At 41.1% G+C, this 17271-nt stretch overlaps 1 protein-coding gene across 1 annotated transcript in view; it reads right to left on the bottom strand.

The window, feature by feature from the left end:
* LOC103363423 (protocadherin-16-like) overlaps window positions 1–17271 on the bottom strand; it is a 78078-nt gene that overhangs the window by 18359 nt on the left and 42448 nt on the right. Inside the window, exons 3-4 of the mRNA XM_008290178.1 lie at window positions 983–1171; window positions 69–300 (exon numbers count right to left, since the gene is read on the bottom strand). Coding sequence (XP_008288400.1) covers window positions 69–300; window positions 983–1171 — 421 coding nt within the window. The remainder of the gene's footprint in view (window positions 1–68; window positions 301–982; window positions 1172–17271) is intronic.

Below are 17271 nucleotides of genomic sequence, written 5' to 3'. Positions count from 1 at the left end.
ATGTTATTATCAATAATTATAAAAGAAATATCATAAAGTCTAAACAGGAGCAGGAAAAGTGCACCAACCTGTGTCTTTGTTGAGGGTAAAGTATGGCGAGGCCCCTCCAGGTACTGCTTTGTACGTAATTCTGCCATTCACGCCTGAGTCCGGGTCATAGGCTGTCACCCTGACAACAGATGTCCCAGGAGCACTCTGTGTGCTCAAACTAACAGCATAGCTGAGTGGGTAGAAAGCGGGTCTGTTATCATTAATGTCGACCAGATCTACCTTTACATAGGCTACTGAGCTCAGTCCACCCTGCAGAGGAAACAAAAAGCTCTTTTGTTATACCTTCACATACATTAAATCATGACCAGAAAAAACACACCCGAAAGCAGGATTTAGGCCGCATTAATGGTGCACGTACACCACATTAATGGAGGAAGTAAAAACCAGCAGTAAACCCAGTTAAAATTTCGATATACGGTGTAGCCCCTAAAATATAGTCCCAGCAGGTTCGTGCAGGGACACAGATTGATAGTTTCCCTTGGGAAAGAGCAATATGTCATGACCCGTGGAGGGTGAGAGGGCTCGCTGCAACCCAAGGCTATTTCATAGGCTTTTCCTCGGCAGAAAATACAGTGCAGGCTTTTCATTTGGACCAGGTGGCAAAAAGGAGGGAGGCGGCAGTCCAACTCGTTAAAATATTACTGCCTGACAGTTGAGGTATTTCTCCATCTGATTGCTTTAACATGCCCGCAGTAATTTTCTTTCATTTTTAACCTTTCATTCTTTAAGTATTTTTTGGCATTAAGAGACCATTGTGCAACACTAACTTCTGAGTATGTCTACCTACCATGGAGAGCTATTCAAAGTTTTTTGCACAGTTGGCCATGTCTTTGCTCCCTGTCTGTAAAAAAGCATGGCTGCTGTGTTTATAGGATTACACTGTGGCTCAATGGATTCATATTAAGCATGATTTCAAAAGGCAATGGCTTACCCCATCCACTGCAGTAACAGTAAAGTCGAAGCTGGCTGGCCCTTGATCTCTGTCTAGTACAGCACTAGTGCAGATCTGGCCCGTCTCCTTGCCAATCGTGAACTGAGAGGGAACGGCGCTGTTAATGCCAGAGCCAAGGGAGTAGGTAATTGAGCCAAAGGAGCCTCCGTCTGCATCTGTCGCAGTCACCTACAGAGAGGAAAACATGCTATTGGTTAAACATTCCAACATTGCGCATTCCAATTAAAATTTATTAAGTTGGAGGGGAAACATCTTACTGGATAAACTTAGCAGTTTCCACACTCAGTGATATTACTCTAAACCCACAGCAGATCAAACCTAAATTTTATTAAAGGGGGTGTAAGAGTGATGGCAGTCCACAACCTGAAACAAGAGCACCATACCAGGTGCCTTTGAAAGCATCTTTGGACCCATTCTTTGTTGTTTATCTGAGCCAGAACATGAGCCAAACAGGCCCTTTGGCAGAAAGGGCCTCTGAGGGAATGAAGGGGGGGTGGCAGGAAGGAAGATGACTTCTACAGGCTCTGGGAGGACTGCCAGCAGGAAAACTGCCTGCTACAGGAGTGGTGTCTGTCTGCAAAGGACAGTGACAGGGACGGCTGGGCAACAGTGGGATACCACACAGTACGCTTCAGTGCAGCGTATAATACCCTAATGTAATGTCCCGCTTGCGGTCTGCTTTTAATAATGCTGCACATCCAGAGAGAAATAGAACCACTGGAGCTATAAAAGCAGCTCAGAAGCCATCAACCAAGGAGCCGACTCAATTACTGTAGGATCTCCCAAGACAGCACAAAGCAAACAGACCAATCAGATCGGGCCCCTGGGTACCAGCAGCGTAATTGTTTGCAAGTGTTGGCTCTAGATCGCAGATTAAGGTAGGGGTAAACCTCACAAGTTGATTAGAATTCTCCATCCTACCATGTTGAATAAATGGATCTTTATTAGCAAAACACTAATTGGAAGAAAATAGAAACTCGAATCATGCTCTGGAGCTCCAACACTCAACAGCAGGGAGCCTCCTCTGTGTAAAACGGAGCAGTCATCAGGAACATCGCCAAGAAAAATAAAGCTAGCCATGCTTATCATCAAATGCTGACTTTTTTTTTTTGAGGATGGCATTGGTATGACTGAGAGTAGATGGAAATCATTCATTCGAGGTGATGAAGCTTTGGCTGCAGTAAGCCTCCATCTCTTTTCTGAGCAGATGGCAGACGGGGGACTCATCACAGAGCGTGCCCCACACTCTGCACTGTAACTCCTAACAGAGGGTGAGTGGTGTGTAGGAGTGAGAGAGTTGTAAAGCTGGCAGAGATGCAAGCCAAGGAGAAGAATAATAAACCACACGAGGAAAGGGGAAACCAAGAGCAATACAAGAAAGCTACTCCAACTTTTAACATACAGACACTACAGCTTACTGTAATACTTTATCATTTTGCAGGCGGGCGAGTTATTTATAACAACCCCACAGTTTTATATGTTTGTTTTGTTTTGAGTGTCAGCTGGAGGGAACACTGTAGGAGCACGAATACCTGAGACTTGTAAAAAAACATAAAAATAAAAATAATTAAAAAGCCAGAGGAAACTGCAGGAAGTATGTCCTAACAACTGCAGGAACATAATATTCCTGCTTTGGTGACTGACCCATTTGTGGTATTGAAGCTATTTGAGCCGACTCCGCGTTGCTTTCCATTATAGCCACCAACCATAAAAATGTATTTCAAAATACATCCACTTACAGTGCATAAACACCACATGCAGAAAGCCCAAAAATATATTTATGGTATATAAACTTGAAAATGGAAAAAGGAAAAAAAGTTGAAACTGGGACGGCACTCAGAGAACATAATCCTCCCCCAACACCAATGTCCTATCATGCAATTTTACAGAAAGTGGTTTGGATATGCACCAAAAATGTAATTCCTTAAATGTCTCAGTTCTTCCTTTGCCCATATCCACCTTTTCGCCAACTTTCAAAAAATTTGGCTTGGTTGTATTTGCATAATCTTGCAGACAGACAGACAGACTCAAACTACACTCAAACCATGTCTGGGTTCTCGCCTTGGCAGAGAAAAAAATCAAGAAAAGCGAAAAAAAAATTGAAAGTTACTTTCGGTGGGGTGGGAGTTGGGCTCTTCTCACTCTGTTCTCTTCAGACTGAACACAAAATTCACAATGAATTGAGGGTGCGTCGAGTTTAAAAGCAGTGGTACAGTGTGGGCTACAGAGATACTGAGCTTTTATGGTAATAAGTTCAGGAGAGACAGTGACTTGAGAGATGAAATTATTTTACATGAGGAGGATCCAGCACTGTAAAAAATTGTACTTCACTCAGTGCTTCACGTGTGCATAGAGTGGGGGGAAGATATTTGGAGCCATGTGTGATTTGAAAACAATATGTTCCATGAGTTAAGTGTATGATTGTTTTTGGGAATAAACTGTAAGATAATAAACCACATAATCACATTTACATAAACCACTAGCAGAAGGCCTGAAGCAATCAGTGTATTTTGGAATCTGCAGAGATTGCGGAGATCTCTTACGTACGGTAAAGGTTAATAGCAGCGTATTAGTGTCATCTTGCTGGAACACGGAGGCCTGTCTGTCCAGGAGATTATAATTTGCCAGCCACCCGTATGAAATGACACAGGAGGCAATATGCAAATGAAAAATGAGCGGAACAATTAGCCAAACCGCAAACCATAAACCCCCGACAGATGAGGACAACCTAACAAAATGTGGCGTCTGGCAGCAATATTCCTGCCATAAAAGTTGGATTAAAGAACATTTTTGGATAAATCAATTACACCGTAAGCGTAAATCTCAGTGGGTGAGACAAGTTTCTCACGAAGTCCTTGAATATAACGATGAACTGAAGTTTGCATATGTTGCATAATGCAGCACTTCAGAATTCTCTCGCAGCGAGGAGTCATCCATCTCAACACTTTAAACAGACACTTAAACACATGTTTGTGTCCCTTACATGAGGCTTTTGTTTCATTTTTAGTGTTTTCGTTCATACTTATAGTCGCATGCTGAGTGTAGATTGAGGTTATGCTCCCATATGCATACTGTAAAATTTAAAATATTGGTAACCAGAAAAGTAATTTAAGATGTGCCAGACATAGTGTATATATGGAGGAATTCTCTGCCCAGCAGGGGGTAGAAAAATAACACTCACCACTTTGTCGTATCCATCTTGACATGGATATGAGGGGCCTCTGTTTCGCTTTCCCACTGACTTTTCAGTCTTTCCTCTGCAGTGTATAGGTATTACAAAAACTCTATTTTTATTGGATTAAAAGTTCAAAAGCAAGAGTAATCTTAGATCATCAGCAGCAGCCAGCAGTATTCTCCCTACACTTCATGTGTGTGAGTGAGGCATGATGGGAGCTGTCTTATCAGCAGGGGAAAGGCAACGTTTGGCTGAGTCCTTAGTAAAACAAGCTGGGGAAATCCAAAGATAACTGGGGCACTTCGTGGTTCTCCCATCAGATTCCAGGAGCCTTCCAAAGGAGACTTACTGACTGGCTGACTGTCCAATCAAGGGAACATGTCTTTATATGTTTATGTATAATATGTCTAAATGGAATAATGATCCTGAGGATTTTGGATGCTCCAAACTGCTCTGGCCCACCTATCGTCCTCACCCTGTGGTCTGAGAAAGAGCTGGAGCTGGAAAAGGATAAGGTGTTTTAATTTTTAGATGGGATTTTCCCAGAAGGTTCACTAGAATTACAGTAAGCGAATGATTTCTGTGACTTTCTAATACTTGTTCTTTCAGGCAGTGTGGCCTTATTTGCCCAGGCTACTGCCCCTCGCTACACTTTCACTGTGCAGCCATGGGAAAAAGTCCCACTGCGGAAAGAAGCAGTGCGTAAACCTGTTAGTCGATGAGCACTGCAAAGCCCAAACCATTGAGCTCAACAAGGGGTGAAATGAAGGCAATGTAGTTTCTAATCATGCTCCTCGTATTTTACCGTGCCCAGTCAAACAAATCCATCTCACGTAGTCCTCAGTGAAACCAGCCAATCAGGACCGCGCCTCGGCCAATCCAAACAGGCCACAAATGACGGAGTGCGCACGTAAATGTTTGCCAACTGGGAAATTATCACACACATCAATCAAACTCTGCGTGCACACGTATTATGAGTGTACCTTCGATGCGTAAGCACAGACACGAATGTACAAACAACCGGGGATAAAGTGATTGCTCATTACAGTCTCACGATGCCTGAGGAGCGAAAGAGCAACACCGAGCTAATTCTGGACTCTGACGACATCAAAATCAAAGCATTTTATGTAGTTTCCTCGAAAACAAACCGAGCGCAGATGGATGTGCAGCAGTGGCTACCGTGACTCTGGCCCAAATCAAACAAAATGCAACTTTGTGGCGTAAAGAATTTTTAAGAAATCTTTTAAGCTCAAATTTATGACTGAACTTGCTTTTATCTTACTTGGAAAGTGCTGTTACTTCCATATGCGGGCCAGACAGCTGATGTGGGTTTAAAGAAGTGATTAAATTACAGAGGCCAGTGTGGATGTTGAACAGGAACATGTTTTTATCCCTTGGGTTCCAGAATAATGGGGACCTTGTTTAATGACTGGTGTAGGATTTATAAAAGGTAAAGGAACTGAATACTCCACCAAGCAGAAAAAAATGTAACTGCCATGATCGTGATGGGTCGCTTTAACTGCAGTGACGTCACAATTTTGTCAACCTGAAGGAGATTTAGAACAATATCATGACCTTCAACTGGCAACTTTACAATATTAATTGAATAATTAATAAAAGTATTTCCTATCAAACTTAATTTTATTGACAGTTGCAGAGACAGATTGATGAAGTGACATGCGGATAATTAAAAGACAGCGGAGGCGAAGAGGAAAGCGTAGGCTCAAAGAAATCAAATGAGTGGGCGAGTTGTAGAAATCTGGACTGAGAAATACTTTGAGCTTTCACAGCTGGTGTGAAGCCGTGCAAACTGCTCTCTCTCTATTGTCCTGGCATCGCTTCTGAGGAGAGCAGAGATGAGGAAAACGAGGTGGAGACCTCCTGAAGGCCTCTTTCACTACTCGCTAAAGTAGCAGATAGGCAGGTCAGAGGCTTTGTAACATGTCCACCACCACACCAAAGACCTAGACAGAGACCACACCGGCCCAGTGGAAGGAAGAAGCCCACACATTGTTGACGAATATATCAGAACTCCAAACATTTGCCGCACAGACAGTACTGTCTGGATACGGACCAACCATATGTGAAAGATTTTGGTGGTTACTCAGGAGACAAAAAGCTGAAATCTTCACAGCATAGTTTGAGACATGTGTAAGGTCTACGAAATGGTGACATTAAATACTGCCAAACTGTGGCCTGTGATGTCTGGCTGCTCCGTGTAAGTGTGTTAAAAGTAATGAAATTTCAAAAGATGTTGAGGCTGAAACACGAAGTACGCTGAAGTATCATCCCAGCTGCCTTGCTGTGTTCTACATGTGTACACAGAGCTGCTCTACAAGGTATGAGAAAGTCCCAAAGGCCCTACTATCAGGCTGAGACACTATGCTACGATACACTGCACTGTTAAAGGAACATTGCATGGACTTAATGTATGAAAAAGGTCTTGAGAATTTTCATTTGTTTGTTTTGAACGGGGATCTGCTGTCCTGTGTTTTTCTCCAGTTTTGCTTGACATCAGACAGAGTTGTCAACTCATTACACTCCTCATTCTGACATTACTTCTACTCTAACTGATTTCCAAGGGGAAAAGCATTTGATTTTCTCCACATAATCACTAGAAACCAATGTATTTGACTGAATCCAATGTCATTTAAACTAAACACTGATGCACAGCCATGCTGGCAGACTGATTTTGCTGAGATTTTAAGAGTGGAGCAGAGGGAAGTACAAACAATAAAAACAAACTATGATTGAAAATACATGTAAAATAAATCTGATCATCAGCTGAGTCATATCTTCGTCTCCTTCCTGGTTCCAGCACACAGTTTAAAAACACTTGACAGTCCTGCCCATGGCACTGACTGACTAATTGTTGGTCCTTTTGTGCTGCTTATTTGGATGAATCACTTCTTCAGCCAGTAAACCGTTGTTTTCATGTCATGATGCCAGACAGATAAGTCATCTTAGCTGGGTGGTAAAGCTCTGCACCCAGGCACATTACAGGAATGCTGAAAACTTGTATAAAGCTAAACCACAGTTCCTAAATTTCTTGTGTACAAACGTTTGATTTTGTGGTGATACAGCGGGAACGGTCATTAAAAACATCAGGTTTCACCCTCTGGGGGCCATTAACATCCACAATGGATTTAATGAAACCAGGAGACAGCCAACAGACTCCAAGATACCTCATAATTTGCCAATTTTGTAATAAGCAAAACGTTGACCTGAACAAAGAGCAAGACAAAGGGCCACAGTTAGGGCTGATGGATTAATACACAACAACACCACGGTTTAACCACAACGCTTTTGGAGGGGAAATTATTTTGTTCATGAGGAGGTCTTTTTGTTCCATTCAAACAAAACACTTAAACACATCAGTTGAAGCACAACTATGCTGAATTAATATTTTAGAGTGGCTTTCAATTTCCTTTTTCTGCACTGGCACTGACATGGCCACATATCTGTAATTATTACAGAACAACAGCTATGTAGAGTTTTCTTCATTACTGGCAATTCAAATTTACAAAACCTTCTTCTCCATCCCTGCATGACTTGAACATGAACAATGTATTCCAGATTTGTCAAGTGTTTTCTCCGTCCAGATGTTCATTAAAGCACATCTGCTGCACCGAGGTATCCCTGTGAAACAAGGTATAACTGTCAAAGTCACTAAACATCTTAATCACACTGATTGTACTAAAAAAAAATACATCATGTTATGCAAAAGGTGCCAAATCATATCATCCAGAAGTATCATGAAAATGGGTTCCAACTGGACTAATGATTTGACCAGACAAGAACTGTTGAGGACAATTAATTATATCCTTCACAGGTGCTGAAGGGTAAACATGTCTATGGCTGTCTTGTAAAAAGACTGTGCAACTGTTGTTTGGTCTAAAACAGCATTTTTCTGAATCTTTTTCCCTGCAGGTTTTACTGTCCTGTCCTTGGATTTGATCTCAGCAGTTTAAGGGCAGAAAAGAATCTGCTAAAAAAGGTAATAATTTCAAATGAGCAAAGGTTCCACAAACTAAAGCTTTTTATCTTTCTATGTAAAGCACTGACATAACTGTGGAGGACCTGGTTAAGGGCAGCGGGTTAGTGTGCTGTAAGGTCCACATATCTGGCATGGGAACAGAGGAGAGGTAATAGAGCAGACAGGGATATAATGACACCCGGTGCTAGAGTGCAGACACAGGACAGGATAAGGTTTCTGCCTCTTTCCTGTCATACATCACTCACTATAACTACGACACTACTGAAAGAAAAAAAAAACAAGGCAAAAGATCACAACAGAGTTTTTGTACTGGAAGCAGGTAGAAGGTCAGTGTGGTGGTTAATTAAATGTGATATAACACACAGTTTGAAAACATCCAGTCAGAATCCCAACTATTTGTTAGTTATCAAAGTGTTTTTTTGGAAAGTCCACTTGTGAGTTTTCATTTCTAAAGTTTCTAAATGCGTTGACATAGCAACACAGCAAGAATTCGGCAAGAAAATTTCACAAATACGATGCTTCATGTTGTTGAAAAGAATACAACTCAGTCTTGGAAAGCTGAGCTCTTACCTGTAATCAACAGTAAATACAAATACTTCAAAAATAGATAAGAGAAGAAAGTGAAATACAGCACCGAATGTTACTGAAACAAACTACTACTGCTGACGAATAATGTCATGAATTTCAAATGTTAATTAGCATTGCAGTTAAAGTTTCGAACACAGTGATGTTTCAAACCTCCCTAATCAAATCACAGTTTGGCATTCATTATCATAATTTTCCCTAATTAACCTCTTGTAAGCAAGCAGCTGTTAGTCGGTCTACATATTGCACGAATATATATAAGAGTTGTACAAAGAGGGAATCTTGCAACATAAGAAATGTTGAGTTTAACTGAATAACCAATAAAAAACATCTAAACTGCACGTCTCACAATACTTATTATTATTATTATTTATACTTTAGTAATTATATTATATATTCAGACACTCTTTGCAGATTGCAATTTAAGAGTTGTGAGAAACTTCAGTTGCTGGAAGTTAGGTGGCCTGCATTTTTTTAAAACTTTCATTAGACTTTCCTCTACAACTGAAGCGTCTGTCTTTCATCTGGACCTTGCATCTGGAAGCGATTAGGCATCTAACCATTTAAGGAGAGAAGGGTTCCAAAAAAGGCAAACTGAGCAGAGAGAAGAGATATTATGCAGCTAAAGAAAAGAAAAAAAAAGGTAGAGCTAATAGAGCTGAATGAGGGGAAGGTGGATTCAAGACTGAACATGCAATAATATTTTTAAGCTTTTAAATCATCTGTGCAGGTTAATAAAATACAAACTCTTGCAATAATGATGACAAAAAGACCTCACGAAGGTGAGAAAGTAGGGTAGATACACACATGTAGCTGCTCTAACCAAACATTCTGTGTATAGTACTACTGTGTGTCCATAAGCAGGTCCGAGGTCATCAGGAAGGAATGTGACTGCAACACCTTGAAAACAAATTTAACATGTTTTTAAAATCCCACTGCTGTGTATTAATGCGGTCGGTATTTGACATGAGCCATACTCCCAACAGGCAAACTGAGAGAATTTGATTTGTAACTCCTGTAGAAGGACAAAATAAAAAAGTTTTTGTGAGGGGGAGGTATTTAATTTTGAAAGCCACATGTGTGCAAAGGTTAATAGAGAATAGTGGTAAAGGCCTGCATGTCAAACGTGTTGCTGACCTTGGTATAGGCCCACAGCTGGGGAGGACTTGGCTATTATATGCAGCTTTTTGCCACCGCTGACAAACTCTCTGCACGTAATATCAAGGATAATTCTCATGGAAGGTTTTTCGCCGGCTAGAAAAATAAATATGACAAAAACTCCACTGGATGTGAAAGTGTGCTGCTGGTGTGGCATCAACGCCTGGCCACCTGGAAAGACAGAGGCTCCGTCTGAGAGGCTCCTGCTCCAGACGTTAGCCTGTTTGCTTTCCAGAGGTCATATGTGAGAAACAAACCTGCCGTTATTTTCTTAGACATGCTGATCACTTGTTAGCCAATGGAAAGAAAACAAAGTAAAAAATTGTTGGCTTGATTTACTTGCTGAATAAAAATCCCTTTTAAAAACAATCTCTTAAGTGGGTTGAGTTAGTCAGCCTTTCATGTCAGATTGTTGTGTCCAATGGTTGTAAAAGCTCTGCCATTAGCTGCCTTGCAGATGTTGTTGTTGTGGTATATATTTGCATGATATATTTCTATTAACTAAATGCAAAGAGTAAAAACCTACTTCAGTAGTTCATGAACGACACCTGTGAAGTAACCCAAACAATCACAAATATGACCAGCAGAGCTTGTGACATGCATCCAGGATCCAGATTGAGAGGTGAATTGTTGTTGGAAGCTTACAGAGTTGATTCACACTCACAAGACAAGAGGAGGTGACCTCACATCAGTTACCCATGAAGTCAGCTCTGTCAGGCTCTACCTTGGCTCCGGTTCAACCAGTCATCCTTTCACAGCCGTCCAATAGCTGCGCTCAGCTCTGGTCTGCTGAGGCAGATCAGGCATTGATTCATAGGGTTCGGGTAGGTGGGAGGGGAGTTAATATGAACCTTGCACAGCATGGGGGTGTCGGCGTACTGATGTGGGCTAGGCTAGTGCTCCAGCTGCCTGCAGTGGGTGGGAGAATGCCCACTGAGCATGGCATGCACAAACAGAGTGCAGATGCGGTCGAGATCCAGATTGGACCTGGTTACCAAAGATCCACAAGCCTGTTTGATGAGGTGGATGGAGATTATTCAGCGCTGGAGTTTCTCTTCACTGTGTGAGCCGAGTCCACAGTGCAGGCTCGAACATTCATGTGATCAAGCTGTCTTTCAGTACATTTGTGATCACAACTGGCAGCTGAGAACAGAACCAGCAGACTCCCGAATCTCTAGGAGATAGCAAACTCTTTTTCTTATTTAGGTTTTTATTCTCCAATAGAGACATTCAAAGCAAGAGCCATGCAACCACATGCTAATTTTATCATTCACTGTTCAACTTAAAGCGGAGCATATAATCACGAATAATGAATAACACACTGGAGACATCAGATTTAAATTGTTCACTGCTCTGACTGATCATGCAGCAGATCCTTTTCTTCTACTTTAGTGCTCTTTGGAGGGGGATTTGAATTTGCATGAAGAACTCTCCTCTACGCCCAGAATCACATACAGATGCTGACAATGTGACACATATGGGCACCGATACAGACATATAGACGAAAATATGCAAGCAGCATCCATGTTCTTTACAGCGTCGTCCCAGAGGCCCTGCAGAGGTTGGCAGTTAGCACAAGACTGGAATGGATTGGCCCAGTGTCGTAGCACAGCAGAGGGAGCCATACCTGTGGTGTGGCAGGGACTTCGGGCTTTCAGTTCTCTGAAGCTCTTACGATACAGTACGAGAAGAATTCTGACAAAATACAAAAACATCATCTCCCCGCTGCTTTAATCTCTCCGAGGGCAGGAAATGAGAAAAGCATAACAAGAGAGAACGCTTCCAAAAAACACTGGCAATTTTCGGCGGTTAATTTTTTGTGTGGAGATTTCAAAGTCACACAGCTTGAAAGACATGTTTATTGACAGTCATACTGTCATTGTAATTTCTTGCTGGAAAACAATAATTAAAACAAACAGTTTAGAAAGCAGAGATGGAGCACCGTGCCGCTTTGTTTATTTGCTTATGTTAAGAGTCTAGACCTGTCCAGTCTCACAAATAAACTTTTAAAAATGGAAATATTAAACTTATATAATACTTGCAGCAAACCGAGCATGAAGAAATGTTATATTCTGTCATTTATCTGGCAGTAATGGTATTTTACATTCAACAAAGGGTTTCGGTGGCAGCCGTTTCACAAAGGAGCCGTCTTCCTAAAGTTGGGTCCTTGAAAAAGTTTAACAGGGTCACTTCCTTTGGTGATGTCAAATGTAAAAAATAATTAGATCAGAAGCATGGAGCATACCTTTTTATATAATTGCATTAAGCAGTGGCTCCGCTGTTTGACAGCTCCTTTCATTACTCAGTTGTCCAAAGCAGTGGCAGTTTCAGAAAACGATGATGAAAGACTGTCTCTAGGAAAGACTTTTCTGGAGACAATTTAACTTAAGCCATAATTATGTGGCACCAGCATTTCATTTAATATTTACTTGGTGAAGAAATCCGTCTGTCTGTAAGCCATTGTCCAAAAAGACTCAAAGCCTCGTTGTAACTCTGCCAAAGTCTTCCCTGTTTTTCACTGAACTAAAAGATCATTTTTTTTAATGCAGGTAGAGCCGAGAGCAAGTTTAAAGTAAGTAATGCTTGTTAAAACAACTTATTCATCATCTTTATCGACCGTCCTGAAGTCTAAACCAATTAAAAATTTTAAAAAGACAGCCATCCTTGACTTGCGAAAGGGTCAATATATTGATAATTACAAAAAAATGAACCAAAACTGTGTATGCCTTCAGCAGACCAGAGGATACCAGAAACATTTCAGCAGCTTTTATCAGTCTGCCTCAGAGCCGTCTGACAGATCAGATGCGTCTCAGTTTTAATCAGTGCAGCTGTCTGCTGTGTAAATGAACCGAGGAACATGTCACACTTCATTTGCAATTTACATGATGTGTAACTGACCCCAAACATTTTCTCCCCCTTTTTTCCTCCCCCCCAGCCCGCCCTGTTAGCCAGAGACATATTGCATGTCCTAGGAGTCTTCTGACATAATGCTGAATTTCATCATCCAGCTAAACATTTAAGCATGTTGGTGTGAGCCTACTAATTAAAAAGAAATGATTACAACTGAGCTCCAACAACCTTGCAGCCACCGCTTTGCAGTCTCGTCGTGATATAATCAATCCTGAGGGGAGAGAGCTGGATCACGCCGTAGTGTTACTCCCTGCAACGCGAGAGGGAGGTTGGGGATGGAGGGTGAGCGAGGGCATTGGGGTCATGAAATCCTACTGGAACCGTACACATAAACACACCGTGTCACTGACTGATAAACACTGCAAACAAACAAAAGACTGCTCAGGCTGGGTTCTGTCATGCACAACTGTTTCTCCGCTAAACTCTTGTTTAACTGTAAGGCCGGCGCTGAAGGAAGTCATCTCTGGTTCAGACGTGGGTCGGACACACAAAAGACAACACGGCTCTGGCAGTGGAGGCGGCCCGTAGAGCTGAGTGTCTGTTTAGATCTCTTTCTTTTGTTTCACCCAGTCGCATAATTGCAATTCAACACAGATTCATCCTGAGTGGACGGAGAATGGCGTACAGATAACCAGATGAGTGCACACAAACACACACTAACACACACACACACACACACGCAATATTTACTGTAACTTTCCAAACAGTTTCCTGCCAACTACAAACACCAGCTGTTCTTCACATAAAACTCTGGCTCTGTCACATGAAGATGGATAGAGATACTGGTGGCCTGTCATCATTACACCTTTTATCCTGATTTTTAAACTTGCTGGAAAATGTGATAATAAGATTTTCCATATTTTCCACATGCAGATGTTCCACATTCTTGTAAAACTATGTCACCTCCTAAACGTCAACACTTTCTGTTTTGTTACAACTAAGGCCCTATTTGACATGTTCGATATATTTTTTGATATTTGCATGTTTACCATCTGATATATTGGCTCTGATTCATGAGCGTTTTTTTTTTTAACACAAATTCTTTTGAGTCTCCAAAGCCATAGGCGGGTTTCATTTCCTCTCTAGGATATTTATTTAGTTCTCGGCAAAATATTTAGGTGATAGGGTAATTATATTTTATCTTGTATACATGTCCAATCCCCTTCTTCATGTGATTCATTTCAAACATTCCCCTACGAGTATACATAAGGTAGTCAGTGAGCACTTCAGTTGTTTCTCAGAGCAAAAAGGGCTTCCACAGTAAACATGTCCTCCACAAGATTACACTCACGCAAGCTCTTAAAAGGAACACACACAGGTCTGAATCAAACATATTTCATGTATTTGAAAGATTTAAAAAAAAAAAAAATTTGTTTGGGTTACACAAAGGCAAGCTTTGGCCAGGACTTCCCCCTGATGATCCCTGTAGTATATTCATACACACCTCAAATTCACCTCACACGCTAGCTGAAACCACTTACTCACGAGCCCAAATCTGCTCACTGATTACATTTCCTGCTTTCTGCTACGCAACGAGACCTGCAAAGGATGGGGTTGTTATCATCAAGTGTCTGGACATATGCTTCGATATTAATTACTTGTCCAGCTGTGGGAGACAATGTCTTCTGTGTGCTTTTGGTGGAAAAATGGCTCAGCGATGAAAACAAGCTCTACAAGCTTTCCACCATCAGGGACACCAAATCATAGGTTCAACACTTTATTTGTATCTGTTATGATTTTTTTTTTTTTTTAAATTATTAGTCAGGCATAAGATAAAGGGTTATTCACCCAAATCACAAACTATTTTACCATTTTCTGCATCAACAATCTTTTTTGAAACTTGTTATTGCACTTTGTCCAAACAGTCAGAAAAAGGCTCAGAGCTATGCAGCTGGTGAGTTTGTGAAAAGTGTTTAGATGCTGTGAGCATCACAAATACTTCAGCGATAGTTATCTCAAAAAACTTGGCAAATAAAATGAAAAAAAAAAAAATTCCTCATGGCTTCCTGCAAATGTTTTTCTTTCACCATATCTGCAGGAAGACCTAAAAGCTTGTCCTTCATCCAGTCAGACTTGCACAGACGAATAACAATAGCAGCAACAAAGGCAGGTAAAATTGGACGGCAGGTGTCATTGACACACTGCAGGCTACAAAATACTGACAGTGTCCCACTTGGATTACTGGAATAATTGGGAACATTGTCAATTAAGCTTTTGTTGACCTCTTCCTGTTCTGTTACAGGTTTGAGCCATCTGAAATAGTGGTTACCCTCTCTTTTTCTCTCTGAAATTTGACTTCCCTCATTTTAGGTGATGACCACAGGTGTAAACTAAAGACACAGTGATGTGCCGTGTGCTGAATGTTGTCAACTGTTATGTTTCCAGGCCACTTTGTCCTCTATACTCCAAACTTACAGAGTTGACACACAAAATAAAAATGTGTCTTTGTTGTTTTGACTGATTTTATTTCCTCCTCTGGTACTGATTTGCCTGTCATGATTTGAAAAAAAAAAAGGAAAAAGGAAAAAAAAAAGCTGCCCCACATTTTATAGCACAGCCAGAGATTCTGCCAGAGACAGACACCACAAACTGAGATCGTTAAAACTGAAGGATGAAACACACTTCTGCTCATTAGCAGAGCTGTAAAGGTCATTACGAAATGCTAACCATTTTTTTTTCTGCGTAAGTGAAACAATTCAGGAACTATTTGAAGCACTGTGGTGAAATTTGTTTCAGACATTCATGTCCCCCTCAGGATGAATCACATTAACTTTGTGACCTTTTGTCTTTTACTGAAGCGCCACAATTTGGTCCCAATTTTAATTGTTCCAATACTTTACTTTATGACCAAATACCTGTGAAACTAATGACATTCTCATCACCCTCTGCTACACTTTGTGTTCAGCATAATCTGCCATTTTTCAACAAGTACCACAATGTGTGTGTGTCCGCTGCAGGAAATGTTTATCCAAGACATGTTGTGAACTTTTGAGTGCATTTCAACAACATGGGTCAATCTGACCGATAATACAGTGCATGTCTGTTTTTTAGCATAATATTATTTTTCCTTAATTGATAGAGGCAGCGGAGCCATGAACCATGACGGTCAGATAGTACATGCATTAACCATTAGGCCACTTAGCACTGTGTTATCAATAAAGCTGCAATGTATATCGAGTATGATGATAACAACAGATAATGTTCAGTATATGGAGGCATGTTGAGACCACACCTAACAGACCCCCCCCCCTCTTTTTTATGCCTTACCATGCCAATATATACTCAGATAAGTGGTTTATCAGTTTTTTCTTCTGAAAATAGGGGAAGGGTTTCCTGACATCCATCCATCCATTATCTTTACACCGCTTTATCCTCACTAGGGTCACGGGGGGGCTGGAGTCTATCCCATAGGGTGAAGGCAGGAGACACCCTGGACAGGTCACCAGTCTATCACAGGGCTACACTTAGAGACAGACAACCAAGCACACTCACATTTGGGTTTCCGAACAGAATGAGATAAAAAGAAATAGAGAAAAATAAATGTTACAATAATGGAACTCCTTTCTTATCAGTAAACTAAAACACATGAGAATGGTATACTTTCCCTTTATGGCACTAAATTTGAAAGCAAACAAGAAAAAGTGTTTTTCTGCTCCTCAAAGCCAATACCTTAGTGTACAAATACTAACTGCTGGTATAGTTTTTTGGTGTTCTCCCTTCAGAAAGTCACTGAAGTCTTGTGCACGCTGTAAGCTCTTTGTTGTGCTTTGTATTGCTTATGTTGTCTGTATAATAAGCAAACTCCAAGAGTGTGGAACCGACTGATTTTCCTGCCCTAAGAGTGTCAAACACAACCACCTATACACACAATGCATGATCACTGCTTGTAAGAGTTCACGCATCTCAGGGTGTGATTTACACAGAAAGGAGCACAAAGCAAAACCTAATCTAATCCAATCAAGCAGAAAGTTCGGACTAACATGTGAGGTCCCGGGTCACAGGTCAGCCAAACGTCCAGCTGCCCTTTGTGACCTTCAGCCTGGCGATCATCCATTCTGTCTTTCATCTGGTAGCCAGCCACCCGCCACTTGTGTGTCAGCGAGAGCCTTCATCAATAACGGTGACTTTGAGGCAGACAAATGAATTATGGCACAGGAAAAAGGAAGGGTAATATAAATCAAAGATAAATTGGCACCTAAATTCTCCCTGGAGTCTTTTGTGTTCCTCCATGGTCCAAGTCAATTTTGTTCCGAGCTTGTAATTAAAGACTCCTCTGATGTTCTGAGGTATGATATTATAGGGTATCTCAGACCAGCAAATGATCTTCAAATAAGCCACAAACAGTAACCCGCTTATTAAACGAGAAAGTCAAGCAAAAGAACGTTTCAGTCAATGCTTTAATATATTTTGCTAGAGTTGTGCAGCATTCACACTCTGTCATTT

Source organism: Stegastes partitus, unplaced genomic scaffold (assembly GCF_000690725.1).
Source record: "Stegastes partitus isolate 25-593 unplaced genomic scaffold, Stegastes_partitus-1.0.2 Scaffold659, whole genome shotgun sequence".
NCBI classification, from domain to species: Eukaryota; Metazoa; Chordata; class Actinopteri; family Pomacentridae; genus Stegastes; species Stegastes partitus.
Note: the sequence above shows the minus strand (reverse complement) of the source record. Positions and strands in the feature narration are given on the sequence as shown.